The following is a 17,448-nucleotide window of genomic DNA, read 5'->3' on the forward strand; positions in this document are numbered from 1 at the left end:
GTATACCTCGCTATCGACAACCTAACCAACAGTTCAATAACAAAGCTACCTCCCTGGGTGTTGTTGTGTGGTCCTTGCCATGCTAGATGAGTGCAACATGGCAATATGTGGTACCTACTACCGATGACTACAATCCTTCATGTGATATCGACGTTTTTCCTCGATCATTTGCAAATTGGGCCAAGTTTTTCTAACTCTACCCCTTTTTCTTTCAAGATTCAGTCATGTTTTGAGTGTGGAGATGTATATGTATGGGTTATGATCAATAGCTAGGCCCTTGTTGCATCGATCATTTGATCTATTAAGGTCTTAAGTGCGGGGACGCATCCCTGTGTACGTCCGCTATGCATACCCTTGGGGAAACATCCCTCTCAAACAATTTGAGCATACCATGTCTTAGTCTTGCCCTAATGGGGTCCTTTCCCCACCCACCCATCCTCTTTTTAGCCCATCTTGGGGTTGTTTCTTGTTTGTTTTTCTTTCTTCTTAGTTTTGTCTCTTTTTCATGTGAATGCACTCTACATTTACCAAAATTCCAATTTGAACTTACAGTCATATTTTTCCCTTCGAATTGGCCACTTTTCCTTTTAACGACCCCTTGTTCCGAGCCACGGATCATGCGTTATTGATTTTTGAAGAATTTTCTATCCATTTAATGTGTTTTTAGGTGAAAGCACCTTTTTTTTGCTTTGGAATAGCAATCGGATTGGACAGCCCTGACCTACACCTTCCTTTGGAAAATTTTCCTTTTTATTGCCCATCATTTTGATGTACGACTTGTCTGTTATTAATTTTTTTGTAATTTCGAGAATTCTTGTATGTGTTTTTTATCATTTTTCCATGTGAACCGGCCTTAACCACCTCAAAATTTAATTTTGATTGAATAGTCCTGTTTGGCTTTGTTCCTTGTACAATTTTTCTTTTTCGCCCATCTTGATTCAATCTATCAATTTTATTTTATTAATTTTTATATGTTGTTTTGTGCTCTTTTTTCTTCTTTTTCCCATGTGAACGCCTCCTAAAGCCATCAAAACTGTGTTTTGGTCTGACAAGCTTGTTCCATAAGCTTACCTTGACATTTTTTCTTTTTAATGCCCTCTGTTTCGATGTGTGGATTTTTTTGTACTAATTTTTAATTTTATTTTTATTGGTATTTTTGCCATTTTTTCCCATGCGAACGCACCCTGCCGTCCCAAAATTTGCATTCAACCTTACCCATCTTATCTGACCCCTTCTTGCAAACATTTTTCATGTTCACCTTGCTGGGTTCCTATCATCGAATCTTTTCGTATTAATTTTTCTTTCTAATTTCAAGCGCAATTTCACGGTTTTCTCCATGCAAACGTGTCCTATCCATGTCAAAAAAGCGTTCTCATTTGACAAACTTGTCCGGTACGTTATTTTGTACAATTTTCCTTATTTTCCCATTTTATTTCGACATTTGGATTTTTTAGAATTAAATTTTCTAAAAATTTATGTTTTGAAATTACACTTAATTGCACACACATTCTTGCTTCCGATTTTTCAGGCGTGTCAACACGTCCCTCCCGCTGTCCTCCCCCCAAGCATGTTTTCGCACGTCCTCTCAATCCCCGAAACACAAAATTATTTACCCTCGCCCCACACACACGTGCGTGATGAGGGTGCCCACAGTCATTTTATTCTACATTTCAACAACAAACACAAAAAACCAAAAAAAATGCAAGCAAAACCACACCACAAAAAAAAGTAAAAAAACAAACACCACACAACACAACAAAACAAAAACAACACATAATAACTTTTAAAAAAACACCCAAAAAAAAAATCCACCCCAATTCACACACCCATACACCTACCCTTGTTTTTAGACCTACCCCCCGAGTCCCCCTACCCACCCCATTAGAACTCTTCCCCCCCCAAGCCCCCTACCTACCCTTCCCTTTGTGACCCACCTCCCCCTAGTTTGGACTCCCCTAGCCCCTTACCCCCCCCCCCCCCCCCCCCTGTCCTTTTGACCCCCCCATCCCCTCCTGGACCCCTTTTCTTCTCCCCCTCTCTCATCAATTGCCCCTTCCCTCCCCTCCTTCTCCCTCATGTCCCCTCCCCCCCTCTCACCAACTGCTTCCTCCACCTCCGTGTCCTTCTTTGACCCCACCCATGCTTCCACCGATGCCATTGCCTCCTGTGGAACCCTCACCAATACCTCACCATGGCTGCCCCCACCACCTCACAGGACCCTTGGCAACTGCTTAAGTGGCTCGGCCGTGCTGCCCCATGCCCCATACGTGGCCACATGATCGAGGCGCTTAACGATGCCAACAACTTCCATCATGGCTTCACTCTTTGCCTCGTCGTCGCTGATGTTGAGGACAAGACCCACCTACTACCCTAGCTGCTGGTTGTGCACGTGGACCTCAACCATCGGTTGCGCCGCGTGTACGTCGACCTTGGCATGAATGCACTCTCCACCAGCATTCCTTGGTTTCTCCTCCTCCTCCTCCTCCTCCTCCTCCCCCTACTACCTCTCTCTCCTTCCCCACCCAACGTCACATTCGCCTCCTTATCGCCTGGCCACCTACTCGCCGCCCTGTTGCCATCGACGACTATTGCCACCGCCTTTTGCCCGCCCATCGCCTGCCACCCATGTGGCCGCCACCTTGCTTGCACGACACCACCCATCTACCCTTTGCAGCCGCCGCCTTCTCCACCCACCCACCCCCCCCGGGTCCTCTTCAACCACCTCCTCCTCTACCCTACCCACCTACCCCAGGTGATTGGTTTAGAAGTGGTTTGAGAGTGTTTTGGATAGGGTGAAATGGTTTTGATAAGCTCATGATGTTTTTCAATAGAGATATGATGTTTTGTTGAGGTTTTGTTTGGTTCTGAATAGCTTTTGTTTTATTATGTTTTTCTTCTGTATGGAAGCATGGAGTAATGATTGATAAAGCTTGAGGTTGTTTGAAAGCTCACTGAATGGTTTTTTATGGTTTTGACTGGTTTTAGTTGAGCTGGATGGTTTCTATTGACCTTCTATAACCCTCTGTTTTAGTTGAGCTTCTGTAGAGCCTATTTTCCTGTTCTGTTTTGCTTTGTATGCCTCTGTATGCGTTTCCTTGGATGAGGGTGTAGTATGGGAAAGTATTCTAGGCTTGGAAAGAGGTGAATGCAAGTTCAAAATAGCTCAAGAAAGTGAAAGAAATAGCTGTTGAAGACTCAAGAGAAGACTGGAGTGAAGTGACAGTAGTGAGCTATGAAGAGTCATTGTAGTGGCTCTAGTAACCTTTCATATCAAACATACCTCTTGGGAGGGGTATTCACGACCAATGAAGGATTATTGTGAGTGATTATTGAGTATTTTAGTGAGGATATGATGTACGAGAGAGAGAGAGAGAGAGAGAGAGAGAGAGAGAGAGAGAGAGAATTGTATGCCAAATAATGTATCTACATATGAGAGATTGTGAGAGAAAGCTGTGAAAACTTTGAAGATGAATCATATGTGATATCTTTCCATTCAAAGTGGAGTATTCTTTTGTGTTTTTCATGTCTCTCAAAGAAGTCTATGAAGAATATGAAGAGCATGATGGATTTTGTTAAAGTTAAAGTCATGGGAGAATTGTTTCTATGAAGCTGCATGAAAGATTTCTTGTTCCTAGTGCTCTTTTCTTTGTTGTGGACATATCAAATATAAAACAGATGATTATTGACAGTACAAGATAGATTTTCTTGTAGTAGAAACCCCGTTTCCTTGGTGTCTCTCTTAGGGCTAGATTCTCTCTCTTCGCCGAGTCATTCTCTCTTCATTGAGTCTTGACTTTCCAATCACAATGCATAATTCTGTAATTGCCAAGTTTTTCCTTCTCCACCATGACGATCCCACATCAATATTGACTTACAAGTTTTTCTCACTCCTCTTTACAAGTCAATAGACCGTGCAAAGTCTCGTGTCTTACTTGCTTTTTACTCTTTACTCCCCCAGGCTCCTACTACTACGACCATTTAAGCGCTACTTTTGGCGATGTCCATAAAATATCTAACCTGGGAATGACGTGGGAAACACGTTGATGAGCGCCCGACCGGTTGCCGGCCCTAATGAGACGGGCTTCTTTAGGTTCGGGAATCGCAACTCGGAGCCGACTGGTGTCCGAACCTGGATATTTCTTGCGTTTTTGGGTTTTTCCTTTTCGCTATATCCCTTCGCCTTTTTGCCTTCTCGCCTTCTTCTTTCTTCTTCCCCCTTCTTTCACGTTCGTTGCCACGCAGAAAGCCTAGGTTGCGCCCCGAGCCTGCGGAAGGAATTTCCGTCCTGTTCGGCGTCTTTCAGAAGCGTTAACAGGCGATCGAGGTCTCCGTCCAGGTTCCTGCGATCGCTGGATTCGCACCTTCTCTTTTTGCCGTTGTGTCGTCATCAGGTTAGTGCCTTAGCCGCGGTTGATTTCTGGCCATCATCGTTGTGGTCCTCCTAGGCTTGCGCTCAGGTGCCTTAATCTATTGACTTCTTGAATTTGCTCTGCACCATTTCTTGATGCGCTGGCACACCTGTTGAGGCTTATTCAGATGTTATCTGCGCAAAGAAGCGGCCGTTCGTAGGCTTTTTCGGCTATCATTTATAGATTCCCTCACGTTGTTGTCAGTAGTTTCGTTCGTGAATCGCCGATTTCATCAATTCAGGAGTCAGTTACTCATTTCTATATTGTCCATGGGAACGTGTTTTGAAGGTCTTTGTGTCGTTCTAATGCTATCATGGTCTTTTTATGCACAGGTGAAATGGCCAAGAGCTCTTTTAAAGAGGAACATGATCTAGGTCTGACCTGCTATTCATTTTGAGCATCGTACAGGATGAATCTAACTTATTGCATTTATCGCTTATGCATTGACGAACTCACCATTTAAGTTTAACACAAAGATTATGCTGTTGATGGACAGAGAAGAGGAAAGCTGAAGCCTCTAGGATTCGTGAGAAGTATCCCGACAGGATTCCTGTAAGTCCTGCTTCGTATGAGAAGTTTTCCATGTATTTTCATGTATTATTTTTATAGTTTGTTTTCTGTTAATTATTTCAATTAGGTTTTTCCCGCATCAGGATCTTCTTATTACTATCAGACGCTACAATCAAATTAGCTCTTCAGAAGATCATTTTCATTTGTATTTGATTACATCATTCCCTCTCACTATAATTTGAATCCAGGAAAAGCAAATCATTGCGTCAATGGAATGAACAAAGCACAAGAATGCACCATGCTTAAGGCACTTAAGAATGATCTTGTGAAGAGATGATTTTACTGTCATTCATGTACTTTGTTGCTTGTGCTCCTTCCACACCACACGCTATGTGACATGAACATGGTAGTGTTTAGCAGTTTTTAGTGAGACAAAGTTTGCACTGAAGGCAGAGCGAGGCTCTTTTTTTTTGCATTGTTGAGCCTTGCTTGCACCTTGGACAATTTGTAGTAGGTTCGAGGAACACAAAGAAGTTGCTGTATAGGAATCTGAGGCCTGTGCTGTATGGGTTGTTTAGAAGTTGGTTTGTACTGGGTGTCTAAGGTCCTACTGACTCCTTTTTACTGTGGCAGGTAATAGTTGAGAAAGCTGAAAGAAGTGACATTCCAGACATAGATAAGAAGAAGTAAGACTGTGAATGCTCTTTCTTTGTTACTCTACATTATTTGCCATCATGGCTGGAAGCCTCATGTCGTTTATCTTACAGGTACCTTGTACCAGTTGACCTTACTGTTGGTCAATTTGTCTATGTTATTCGAAAGAGGATCAAATTAAATGCAGAGAAAGCAATCTTCATCTTTGTAGACAATGTGCTTCCGCCTACTGGTAAGGCCCTGGCATACATGGATATGCATGTGTGCACACTCTGACATACATACATGCATACATGCATACATACATACATATATACATACGTACATATGTATATATACATACGTACATACATCATTGGCAAAGGAGCTGCCAGAGCTTTATCTATTCTGCGAAAGTTGTCATGATGAATGTATGATTGATTTGCTAGTCTGAGATAGCCCAGTTTCTATGATTCTAACATCTGGTATTCTCCCTAACAATACAGCTGCAATTATGTCGGCTATCTATGAGGAGCACAAAGATGAGGATGGCTTTCTTTATGTTACATACAGTGGAGAGAACACCTTTGGGTTGTGCTGAAACCGTACATATGAAGAGCGTACAATGATGAGGTCATACATTCTTCTGGTTGCTTCTTTTGTGCATATTTTCATATTTTATGGTTTTTCAGCGAAGAGAGAACTCTAATGCAAGTATACCAAAGCTCCTGCAATTAATGTATATAAAGATGTATGAACAGAGTTTATCAGTGTACAAAAGTCAAAAGGACTCTCGTGCATCATATATAACTCATGCTCAAGAACTTGTCAATGACTCTCGCACTGTTCATTGCTGATTGGCCATGGACTTGCCAGTTTTGGTGCAAGCTTTCTATCTAAGTTGTGTAATGTCTAAGAACTGTCTTATTATCTGTTCTCCATTTATAAACATCAGGCTTTAAAGGTTAAGCTGTTGAAGCAGGTGTTCAGCATAGGTAGAGGTGTTGCAAGAAAACTTACCGTGTGCTAGTAATGATTGCTCTGAAGTTCCGTCTGCATCTAAGTTTTTGTGGAATGCCATTATTTGCCCAGGGGCAGCTTACCATTATTCATGTCAAGAGCTTCTACTCAATCTTAATATGTGCTGTTAATGATTTCTCTTAAGGTTTGTCTGTGTCTAAGTTGTGATGATGGAATACCATCATTAGCCCAGGGGCAGCTTATCATCATTCATGTCAGAAGCTTCTATCTGTCGAAGTTTGTTGACAGTTTTCAGGCCTATCATGTGAGAAGCTTCTGTCATAAAAAAGCTTGCCAGAGTCTGGTTTAAGCCTTAGAAAGCATGATGATATTTCCAATCTGGTCATCAGGTTCCAAAATGATCAGAAGGCCCTTTTGAGATGTTCACAGGGGAAGTGTTTGGCAAAGCACGTCCCTTCAGGAGTGCCAATTTGGTAGCAGTTTCTGGTATCTTGTTCTATCTGGTTAGGTGGTGTGGATCTGAAGGAAGAAATTGTGCTGTTAATTTAGGGCTTATAGTTGAAATGTGTCTTATAATTGAATTATCCGTTGTACTTGATTGATGGGTTTAAGAGTTTACAGCGGGCAATGAATGATGTGATGTGCTTCTGTCAAGCTGTTAATTTATGGCTTATAGTTGAAATGTGTCTTATAATCGAATTATCTGTTGTACTCCATTGATCGGTTTAAGAGTACAGTGGGCAATGAATTATGTGATGTGTTTCCCTTCTGTCATGCTGTCTCTTTCCAAATAAGAAGTACGTCAATCATTTCAAAACCAAAGGCATTATTGGAACAATGCTCCTGAGACATACGTGATGGTTGTAACGATTGGTAGTCATTGGTGACAACTTTCATGGTTTCCAAGGATGTAGTTCTTGTTCTCCCAGGCAAGTGGCAACTGGTTTCAGTGCAACAAATGAACATTTTGAATGCAAGTTAATGACAAATGATCGTGCATTCTCAACAAAAAAATACAAACTGCATAACCAAATTTGAACGCCCTGGTCCTTGCTGCATCTTTCAAATTTATCAAATCTCTACAGACACCTTTTCAGTCCCAAAACCTTGATCCTGTTAGGTATGAAAAGGGTAGGATTGTGCAATACATGGTAGATGTGATCACAAGATACTACTATACAAAAGGGTTAGCATTGCATGTAGATGGTTTGTGGAGTGGTGGTGTTGTGGAGTCCTACAGTCCTACCCCCTCTACCTTTGACTTTGATTCTGTGCCTAGGTGGTGTTTTGTACTTCTTCCCCCCTTTACCTTCTAAAAGAACTAAATAGATGGTGCATTTATCTACTTATATAAAATGTCAACTCATTGGATTTTACATAAATGTTCATATGTATAAATGAATATATGATCAACATTATCTTAATTGCTTGATTAGAGATGAGTGAGAAATGGGAACATTTGGATCAAAGAATAGGAACCTTTTGGAGCTGAGTGGTGACATTACACACCATTTGATTTATAGATTTGAAGCTCTTCTAGAAAACCCATTCCACTAATTTCTCTAAAAAAAGGTGATTGGGGTTATTTTGTCCTTAAATGTTAGGATATCTTTATCATGTGGTAGGTTGTAACTTGTGGATCCACAAAGTTCTCTCACCCTTGTGTCATAGGAAGAGAGATTTTAGCATTTTTTGGCGATGTCTTGAAGAAGATTTCCCATGGACAATTTAAGGTCGTGGGTAATGGAAGTTTGGTTCCTTTTGAAATGTCTTGAAGATAAGACCCTTGAATTTGGGTTTAAGTTATGATTTATATTGTAGTGTGGACTAATCAATTAAGATGAGAGAGAGAGAGAGAGAGAGAGAGAGAGAGAGAGAGAGAGAGAGAGCAAATATAAGTTGGATGAAGGAATTTGGGTTTAAAGTTGTGGCTTATATTGTAGGGTGGACTATTCAATTAAGATAATGGAGAGAGAGAGCTCAAATTCTCAAGAATACAAGAAAGGCCTTCCTCTTGGTTCTTGTCTTGGTTTTCTTATTCTTGTGGGCCAAGATTGGAACGTACAATGGCTTTGTTATAGGTGCAACTACTTGTTTATACTTGGTGGTGTTGACATGTTCTCTGCTATGTTTGCATTTGGCCACAACACCTCCCCCTTCATTAAAAGGGATTAGATATGAGTGAATTGGTCGTTTGCATGGATGCTTTGCACCTAGTGTACTTCATTGTTGAGAGATCTCGTTTTGGTGTTTGATGGGGAAATACTTTTAGTTCACTTTATTTTGTAGAGCCTTTGCTCTATATGTTGTTGACTTTTCTTGTTGATTAGTGGCACTTCTTTGTCTTGTGGTTGTTGCTATTGCACTTGCCTTGCCTTGCTATGGGGTTTGCAAAATGTTGAGCATCTTTGTGTTGACTTTGTTTTTTGACACGATCATCATCTTGCGACATTCGTGCATAATTGTCTAGTCTTATTTTATGATGTCTAGTGATGGGTGTTTTTTTTAAAGGACATAAGCATATATGCTTGTTTCCATTTGAATATGAGTTCTTGATCTTGTTTGTGATCTTGTAGGGGCTTGTGTATTTGTGCATGAATGATTTAGACATGCCTAGCTTGTGCATTGGGAAGCAAATGTTCCAACATGTTTGTGGGTGGAGTCGTAAGCTCTCTTCTGTTTTAGCTTAGCTACTTGCCATCTCCACCATTGTAGTGTATGGATTTCAATAATGGCAGCTCATAGAGAGAAAACATATATGTTAAGGAATATAAGAGAATTGCTCCTCTTGTTTTGTCTCCTATTTATTCCCTTATTCTTGTGGGCCAAGATTGGCACATACAATTGCTTTGTTATAGGTGCAACTACATGCTTATATGTTGCAATACTTGGGTGTCCTTTGCCATGTTTGCATTTGGCCATGACAATATTGACACACATATATTTGATTTGGTGAGGGTGGTAAGGTGAATGATTATTTTGTTATTTTGAGTGTCTTTTGTAGAATATACATTGTGTGCTCATCATCATTGATAGCATAGAAAGGCACTTTACATTTTTTGGACATTTAATTGATATTTCTTTAAATGGAATGGACCATGATTGTAGTTGTGTGATATTTTGTGCCTTAAATAAAATGGGCCATGATTGTAATTGTGTGATATTTTATGCCTTAAATGGAATGGGTCATGATTGTAATTGTGTGATATTTTGTGCCTTAATGGGGCTTATAAGTTTGCCCTAGTTTAAAGGTGTTATCTAGAGTTTAGTACGTTGCCTAGTGAGTGCATAGACAACAAAGGTACCTATTAGCAACAATGGGGATATCTAAACATGTGAAGGTGGTACCCAAGAGAACATGTGACATGCACTTTTTGATGAGGGATCCTAATTCGCCACTTGCCACGTTGTGGTGTGGAGGCCTTGAAAGGTCTGACATATTTACCCAAACTATTAAATGTTTGATCTCAATATATATTATGAGTGCTCCCTGCATGCTATAAGGAGATGTTTTTGCTTTGCTACTACCTAGTAGCATTGAGGAAAGTGAATTGGTTACTTGTGTCCAATTTTTTATCTCAACATTTAGTACAAGTGTTCCTTTTTGTGCTATCACAAACTTGGAGCACTTTGCAAAGTAGCATTGAGAGAAGTGAAGTGGTAGCTTAATGTATTATGAGCATTTCTTGCATGTATGAGGAGCAAAGGATGCTCTTTGCTTTGCTCTTAGGTGAAGTGGTTGCTTTCCTACACCAAATACTTTTGTAGGCCATCACAAATTACATGTGTACATGTATTCATGATGAGATACAAAATTTCTACATGATATTGTAGAACTTCAACATAAAACAATTTTTAAAAAGGTTAGGATGTTATACTAAATGTCCATATACCATTGATAAATGGATCTATAAAATTTTCAATTCAAAATTATACTTTTCTGATAGGGACCAAAACACATGTGAGTGCTAATAGAAAAGGAACATGTGACTTTGATCACCTTTCAAGAATGGTACAAACTTGTTGAGCTTTTAGAGTGAGAAAGAAATATGAACACAATTAGCAATAGGGATGTTGGAACTCATGATAGGAGTATTTTCCCACTTTAACCTATAAGTCATTTCATTTGTTTCATAGAATTTTGACCTTAAAGGGCTAGAGAAAGAGAGGTTCTCTCCATGTTGGTTTATGCATCTTATCTTGAAGGAAAAGAACTCATTGTGAGGGATATGTGCTTCCTAATAGCCTTGTACAATGCCAAGTACATCATGAAGTTCACCTCATGTCATATACTACCAGAACATTGGAAGAGTTAAGGACAAATTTAGCCATACGGCTTGGAAGAAAATTGAAACCTAAGCATAACTTGATGTTATGCCTAGCCAACATCCACACACGAGTAAAACAAAAAGCAAAAATATGAAATTGATCAACTTTGTTAGAGGTTGGAAGTTCAAGGTATAGACACCATTCTTTGATGAGAGAGAGAGAGAGAGTATTGTCCATTTATATAGCTTAAAGCCATATATGAAAAAGGCACAAATCAAAGGTTTTAGTTGCAATCCACACTTGGGAGCCATTAGTACAAAAGGAAACCCATAACAAAGGGCGCAAACAACACCTAAAAGAAAACCAAAAGCTAAAGTTATCAAAGTTACTTAATATCATGACCCAAAAGTAACTTAGTGCTTCCATGATGACTTTGCCACCTTGATAAACTTCACATTTTCCCCAAAAGTAACTTGGTGCTCAGAAATTTTCAACTCTTAGATGATGACTTTGCCATCCCAATAAATTGCCCATTTTCCCTCCTTTCAAGTTGCCTTTATCTTGGCAATTTCTCATGGTTGTACTTTTGAGTTTTGCTAGTGTAAGTTCTGTGATTCATAGTTTGGTTCCTTTGAAACATTTTGATCACTTTAATACTATGAACTTTTCCATGTTTCCAAACTCCAAAGTTGCTTAATTATTTCCTTCCTTGATGAATTGCCATGGTACCATCCACTTGAACCCTTTTTCCTAATATTGGTCTTAGTTTGGTTTGTAGCCTATATGACTTTGAGCATTCTTGGTGCTCTTTGTTAGCAAGTTTCTCTTGTGTTCCTCAATGGCATCCCTCACATTGAAGCCTTCTTTTCATGCATGGAATGAAATCTTCTTTTGCAATAGAGCTTCATTAAAAGATGATGCTTGTCATATCTCGTTGATTTGTCTTCTTCCTTCTTTTAATTTCATTTAGTACTTGTTGATATGCATTGTTTCTTGTTTCAATTTCCTTTTGTACTTCATGTTGTACTTTTGGTCTTTATTTCTTGACTTAATCTCCAATCTTTTCATTGATTGTAGCCACTTCTATTGCCATCTTTCACTCTACCTCAGCCAAGTATGTAAGCACTTTGGGAGGCGAGTCTTTCAAAGTCACATTCTTTGTTTCCAAGTTGCAAACTTGTTAATGCAAATACTCTCCTCTCCCCATGAGCTCGGCTCTTGACTTGGTATGGGGATGAGGAAAAATGAAGGCAATGCGAAAATTGATGGGATGCCAAGCTATTGAAAGAGAGTTAGTGCTAGCAAGCTATGGGATGAGGTGCACTTGACTAGTTGGAACTATGAGAGAGGTTCAATCGTGTAGCGATGACTTCAATAGAGGTGAGGAGAGTACATGGATTGTTTTGAGATATGGAGAAGACTTGAGAGATGTGTAGGCCGTGGGCAAATTGTGACTATATGCCAAATTGGAGCTGAAGAGGATATTGTGGGTGGACTTAAGTTGTTTGGTTGGTTGTAGCCTATACAGAAGAAGTATTGCATTATTGATTGATGAAGCTATAACTCCATCTAGTCTCTAGAAGCTACATGGTCTCCAAAATTTTATGAGAAAACATGGATCTAGAGCATGGCAGGAGCTATGGAGGATGGAAGATGAAGACAAGACTCATGAGAACATAGACACAGACAAGACCAACTATCACACAAGTGAATTAGGTTTCAAGATTGAGACTTGAACTCATAAACACATTCTTGTGTGTAAGGACAATGACACCGACACTTGATTGAAAGGACAATAGCATTGAATTGAAAAATGAACCAAGTACATGTCTTTATAGCTTTCCAGCTTATTCCACTCTCCTCACTGTGCTTATGGGATACAAAGCACCTCATCCTGCAACATACATCATTTGTCTATTTCTCAACACCCCCCCTCAAATGATGAATCTCTACCCTTGCTGGTTTTTGCCCCCCTGCATACAAAGATGGACCAGGAGACTAGCTTTGTGGCAGCCTAGTCAAGTTAAGGCTTGAAATTGTACATCTTTGGTAGGGTTTTTACAAAGTCAAATCCACTAAGGAAAAGAAAGATCCACTATGGGAAAAACATATGAAAGATACAATGAAAGTTCTTCAAAACAATCTGTCAGAGTTGTTGATGGTAGCGGAAGCATCTTCTTCTTCTTCTTCTTCATCCATGAACTGGTTCTGATGATGATCACTTTGCACTTGTTGGGCTCTTTTCTTGTGGAAACATTCACTGGCTACATGGCCAGTCTTACCATAATAGTGACATATAATCCGATCCTTGTTGTTGTTGTTGATGAATCCTCGACCTCTTCCTTTAGGTCCAGCAGCTCCTTTGGTGTACAAAAGATTGTCCCTAGATGATGAGACATCGTCTTTTGCATTCTTGTTTTTTACTTGGCCTTCTTCATCAAGTAGTGAGTGCTCAATATCTTTAAGTGTGAGGCTTGGAACATTACTCAAAGTGGACACAAGATTTTCATATGGATCCTTGTTTATACTTGCAAGTAGTACAACTATTGCCTCATCTTCATCAATATTCTTTTTAAGAGTTGCAAGCTGGGTTTTTAAACTCTTGAACTTATTAATGTGTGTGGCCATGGAAGCACTATCTTTTATATCCAGCTTATAAAACTGCATGAGCAATTTTACCTTTGAATTCTTTGCTTGAGTTCCAAAGATTTTGTCAAGCTCTTCCCAAGCCCTTTTTGGATCTCTGATGCCAGAGATATGATGCATTACATCATCAGATAGACCCCAGGCAATGATGCCTAGTGCTTTGTTGTTCATATTCTTCCACTCCTTGGTTCTTGGTGGAGCTATTGCAAGGATCCCACTTTTAGAATCTTCTTTCTCACCGTCTGCATCAACTTCATCATCTTCAAAGAGATCCCAAAGGTCATTTCTCATGAGGTGGTACATGGTCTTTTCCTTCCAAGCATGAAAGCCCTCACCATTGAACTTGGCTATTTGTTCGAGCTCTGCCATTTTTGATCAGCAGCAAGTCAGCCAGCAAAAGAGTTGTACCTCAACATGTCAAGAGACACAAGACGATTAGTGTTTAACAACACTGCACGAGTATCAAAAAGATACTATCTTGGAGCTCAATGTCGGATGTTGATGCTTGGTCTTCTTCTTGCTTGTTGATTTAGTGTGATAGTTTGTTGGAAACTAACTGCTCAGTAAGACCAGAGTGATAGAGTCTTCAGTGGAGTGAGAGGAGTAAGAAAATGAAAGGTTTTATAACCTTAAAGGTCAATGGCTATGGCTAGAACTAGGGTTTAGCAGATAGGCGACTGAACTTTTGCTTGTAGCAACTCCTAGAGGTGATTATTTCTCGAGATCTCTAGAGGGAAGGAGGCTCATATGGCAAGCTTTAAAACCCCTAAGCTCGCAGGACGGATCACGATGAGTGCACGTCGTCTCGACTGTATGACCAGATGACTGTCAAAACAGGGCAGCGAGGGAGAAAATTCGAAATGCTGGAGTGAATAGTGCCCAATGTTATGCTGTGAGGTAACACAATGCTGCGCCCTGAGTCAAGGAACAACTCCCCTAAAGAGACCTCAGTTAGATATGCCTTGTATGGAGAGATCAAGCAGCTCCAAGGCAGGTAGGTACTGTAGGCTATGGCAGACACGAAGAAGATGAAGTTGAGAATGGAGTCATGAGCTGGACAGAGGTGACCAGAGGTGAAAAGAGACTAGAGAGGTAGTGTATGAGCTATGCCATGCTTAGCTGAGCTCTGATACCATGTGAGAAAACATGGATCTAGAGCATGGCAGGAGCTATGGAGGATGGAAGATGAAGACAAGACTCATGAGAACATAGACACAGACAAGACCAACTGTCACACAAGTGAATTAGGTTTCAAGATTGAGACTTGAACTCATAAACACATTCTTGTGTGTAAGGACAATGACACTGACACTTGATTGAAAGGACAATAGCATTGCATTGAAAAATGAACCAAGTACATGTCCTTATAGCTTTCCAGCTTGTTCCACTAAATTAGTATGGAATATATTATGGGGGGCTAGGAACCACACATAGAGTAGACGATAGTGACTTATGCACTATTGACTCTACAAAATATGTATGGTTCCATGTTGACGCTCCAATACAAGAAGTGAACAATGATATACTATGTATAAATATGCCAATTGATGGAGAGTTGAGAAGATGTACTAGATTGTATGAATACATAATGAATAGTGATGGGGAGGATTCAAGATAAAGTGATGAGCAAGACACAATATTTGACGCCATAGTAGACGATGGTGGAAGAGTTGACACATTATAAAGCTCAAGGAGGAAGAGGTTCTCATAGATAAGTAAGAGGACTTTGAAGTGGAACAAGGCTTACAAAACACAAGATAAGTGAGAATTGGCAAGGGGGAGGAGGATTGGCAAGAGGTGACATATGCTAATCAGAGTGGGAAGTAGCCCACTCCTTACTCTAATAGTTAACTCCAAATGGAATCTTTCTAGGGGAGAGGTCATTAGATGTGTTTAACACCTTAGAAGTGATAGGGTTCATCATGGAGTTCGGAGGACCCTTCAATTACTTGTGGATAAGGGAACATTATATTTTTGTAATATTTAGTGAGAGTTGAGCTCAACACGTGTAACTTCTAATATTGCTCAAAGTTAAACAAACGAGAAGGTTGCGGGTAATTTCTTTTCATTTTCCCCTAAACTATGTGCACAAGAGGTCAAGTGTATGCAAAAGGAAAAGGACTAATGGAAAACAGAGTGTGTCAAACTTAAGTGGGAAACCTTAAAACCAAACTCTACTCTATAAAAGATGAAAATTTGAATAGAGAGTTGAATCTTGTATGTGCAACTTTTGAAGCTTCCACTCTTCCTGCTTCTCATCTATTCTCTTGTGCACCATTAAGAGAGAGAGAGAGAGAGAGAGAGAGAGAGAGAGAGAGAGAGAGAGAGAGCTCTTAATTGAGGGCCTTGGAGAGTGAAGCTCATCTTGCTTTCTTTTCTTCTTCCCCCTTACCTTCCATAGCTTGGAAGGTGAGAAGTAGAATGAGAGATTGAGAGTGAAAGAGTATGGGAGAGAGAAAGGGGCTAGTTGGAGAAGCTTCTTCTTCTTCTTATCATCGTTGGAGTCATTGTATGTTGGATTGGATACAAAGTAGTAGAGAAAGTGCATCGAGGATCACCACATGGATCATATGCCACCATCAAACCTTTGATGGTATCTAGACTACAATGCTCTAAAAGTAAATAGGAGAATCTAGTACATCTCTTGAGTTGTGTAATTTCATTGCTTGCACTAGCATAAAGAAGTGTGAGATGAGAACTCAATGGCTTGGAGTTTGGAGTGTGAGCTAACTAGGTGCACATTGTGAAAAAATAAAAGAGTTTGATAATTGAAAAAATCCAATTGACTCCCCAATATTCGTAATTCTTCACCTAGTGGCATAGTGAGGAAATGGAAGAAGTGGATTCAAGAGGAAAGAAAGTATATAGCCAATGCCAACAATTGAAGATAAGACAAATATGTAGTCAAGTACATAGTGTTTAAACTAGTTGCTTGCTCGAGCAACTGCCATCTCTAGAGAATTCAATGGCAACTTATATCCTCCCTCAGCACATGTGAGCTGCTTGCCTTCAACTTCTCTTTCAATATTGAACTCGGCTTCTCATGAAAGAAATATTGTTACATCGACATTAGAATTGAATAAATATAAAGCAACATACATGTAACTATTATGTGTGGAAAGATATACCCATGACATGCATGTATCTTGTTGTTTTCTTGCATGGTATCTCAAGCTAGGCCTAACAACTCTAGAGAACCACATTCTTTTCCTTCACTCACTGTCCTCCTTCATGTACTTGATCACCATGGTGCACAACTTTTAATTGACTGATACCAACCATGGCATATGTTCATGGAAATTACCTACCATCGATGAATATTGTAATGAAGCTTGTCTCGATCCCACTCAAGCAAACATGATCAAAGACCATTGGGAAGTGTGAAATCTATTCGTGCATATTTAGTTGCTTCTGAAAAGCTCATATGAACTCCCAAATGGCAACATTGCTTTTTTTTCCAATGCGAAGTGTGTTGCTGTATTGTCGTTAACCCCAATGCAAAGAAAGCAAATGAAAATAAAAAAGATGCATGACAAAGTGGAAAACGGCGGCCCAAGAGAAAAACAAGAAAAAAGGGCCAAAAGTGCAAGGAGCAAATTTAAGGCCTAGGGCAAGTGCAAAGGGGGAAAGGTGCATCTTAAATATAAAAGCGCACCACCCTAAATCCTTTTCAAAGAGTGACAGTCTCCCCATGTGCAATTTGTAAATGTAGACGAGCATGGGTGAAGGAACAATGTAAATAGGAAGGGAACATGGAACAAGGCCCTAGGCTAAAATGGCCAGTCATGTAAAAAAGAGATGGATGCCCAAAGGGGATTAGGCCTTGTATAAAAGGCAAAAAATGAATGAAGAAGCTCATTCTCTGTGTGGCTAAAACTAGCTCTCTTCTTCTCTTCTTGTTCTTGTTCTTGTTCTTGTTCTTGCTTGTGCTTGTGCTTGAGAGAGGGAGAGTGAGGGAGTGAGTGTGTGAGGGTGAGGGATCTAGAGAGAACTCTTCTAT

General features: G+C 40.0%; 1 protein-coding gene across 1 annotated transcript; it reads left to right on the top strand.

The window, feature by feature from the left end:
• The first annotated feature begins 4,111 nt into the window (after window positions 1-4,111).
• Window positions 4,112-6,482, top strand: LOC148029703 (autophagy-related protein 8C-like). Its single transcript, XM_087685993.1, has 6 exons — window positions 4,112-4,391; window positions 4,742-4,783; window positions 4,906-4,961; window positions 5,553-5,605; window positions 5,687-5,805; window positions 6,059-6,482. Exons 2-6 carry the CDS (start codon window positions 4,747-4,749, stop codon window positions 6,151-6,153), a joined length of 360 nt encoding a protein of 119 aa, XP_087542119.1. The 5' UTR covers window positions 4,112-4,391; window positions 4,742-4,746; the 3' UTR covers window positions 6,154-6,482.
• Window positions 6,483-17,448: the final 10,966 nt, after the last annotated feature.

This window comes from Lygodium microphyllum, chromosome 10 (genome assembly GCF_053477565.2).
Source record: "Lygodium microphyllum isolate KBCC chromosome 10, Lygodium_microphyllum_v1.1.10, whole genome shotgun sequence".
Lineage (NCBI taxonomy): Eukaryota > Viridiplantae > Streptophyta > Polypodiopsida > Schizaeales > Lygodiaceae > Lygodium > Lygodium microphyllum.

Bases quoted from the DNA above. Each gene is read 5' to 3' on its own strand.
- LOC148029703 (XM_087685993.1), top strand. From the start codon at position 4,747: ATGGCCAAGAGCTCTTTTAAAGAGGAACATGATCTAG. The intron at 4,784-4,905 runs GTCTGACCTGCT...GTTGATGGACAG, and splicing joins TAAAGAGGAACATGATCTAG to AGAAGAGGAAAGCTGAAGCC. The intron at 5,606-5,686 runs GTAAGACTGTGA...TTTATCTTACAG, and splicing joins CCAGACATAGATAAGAAGAA to GTACCTTGTACCAGTTGACC.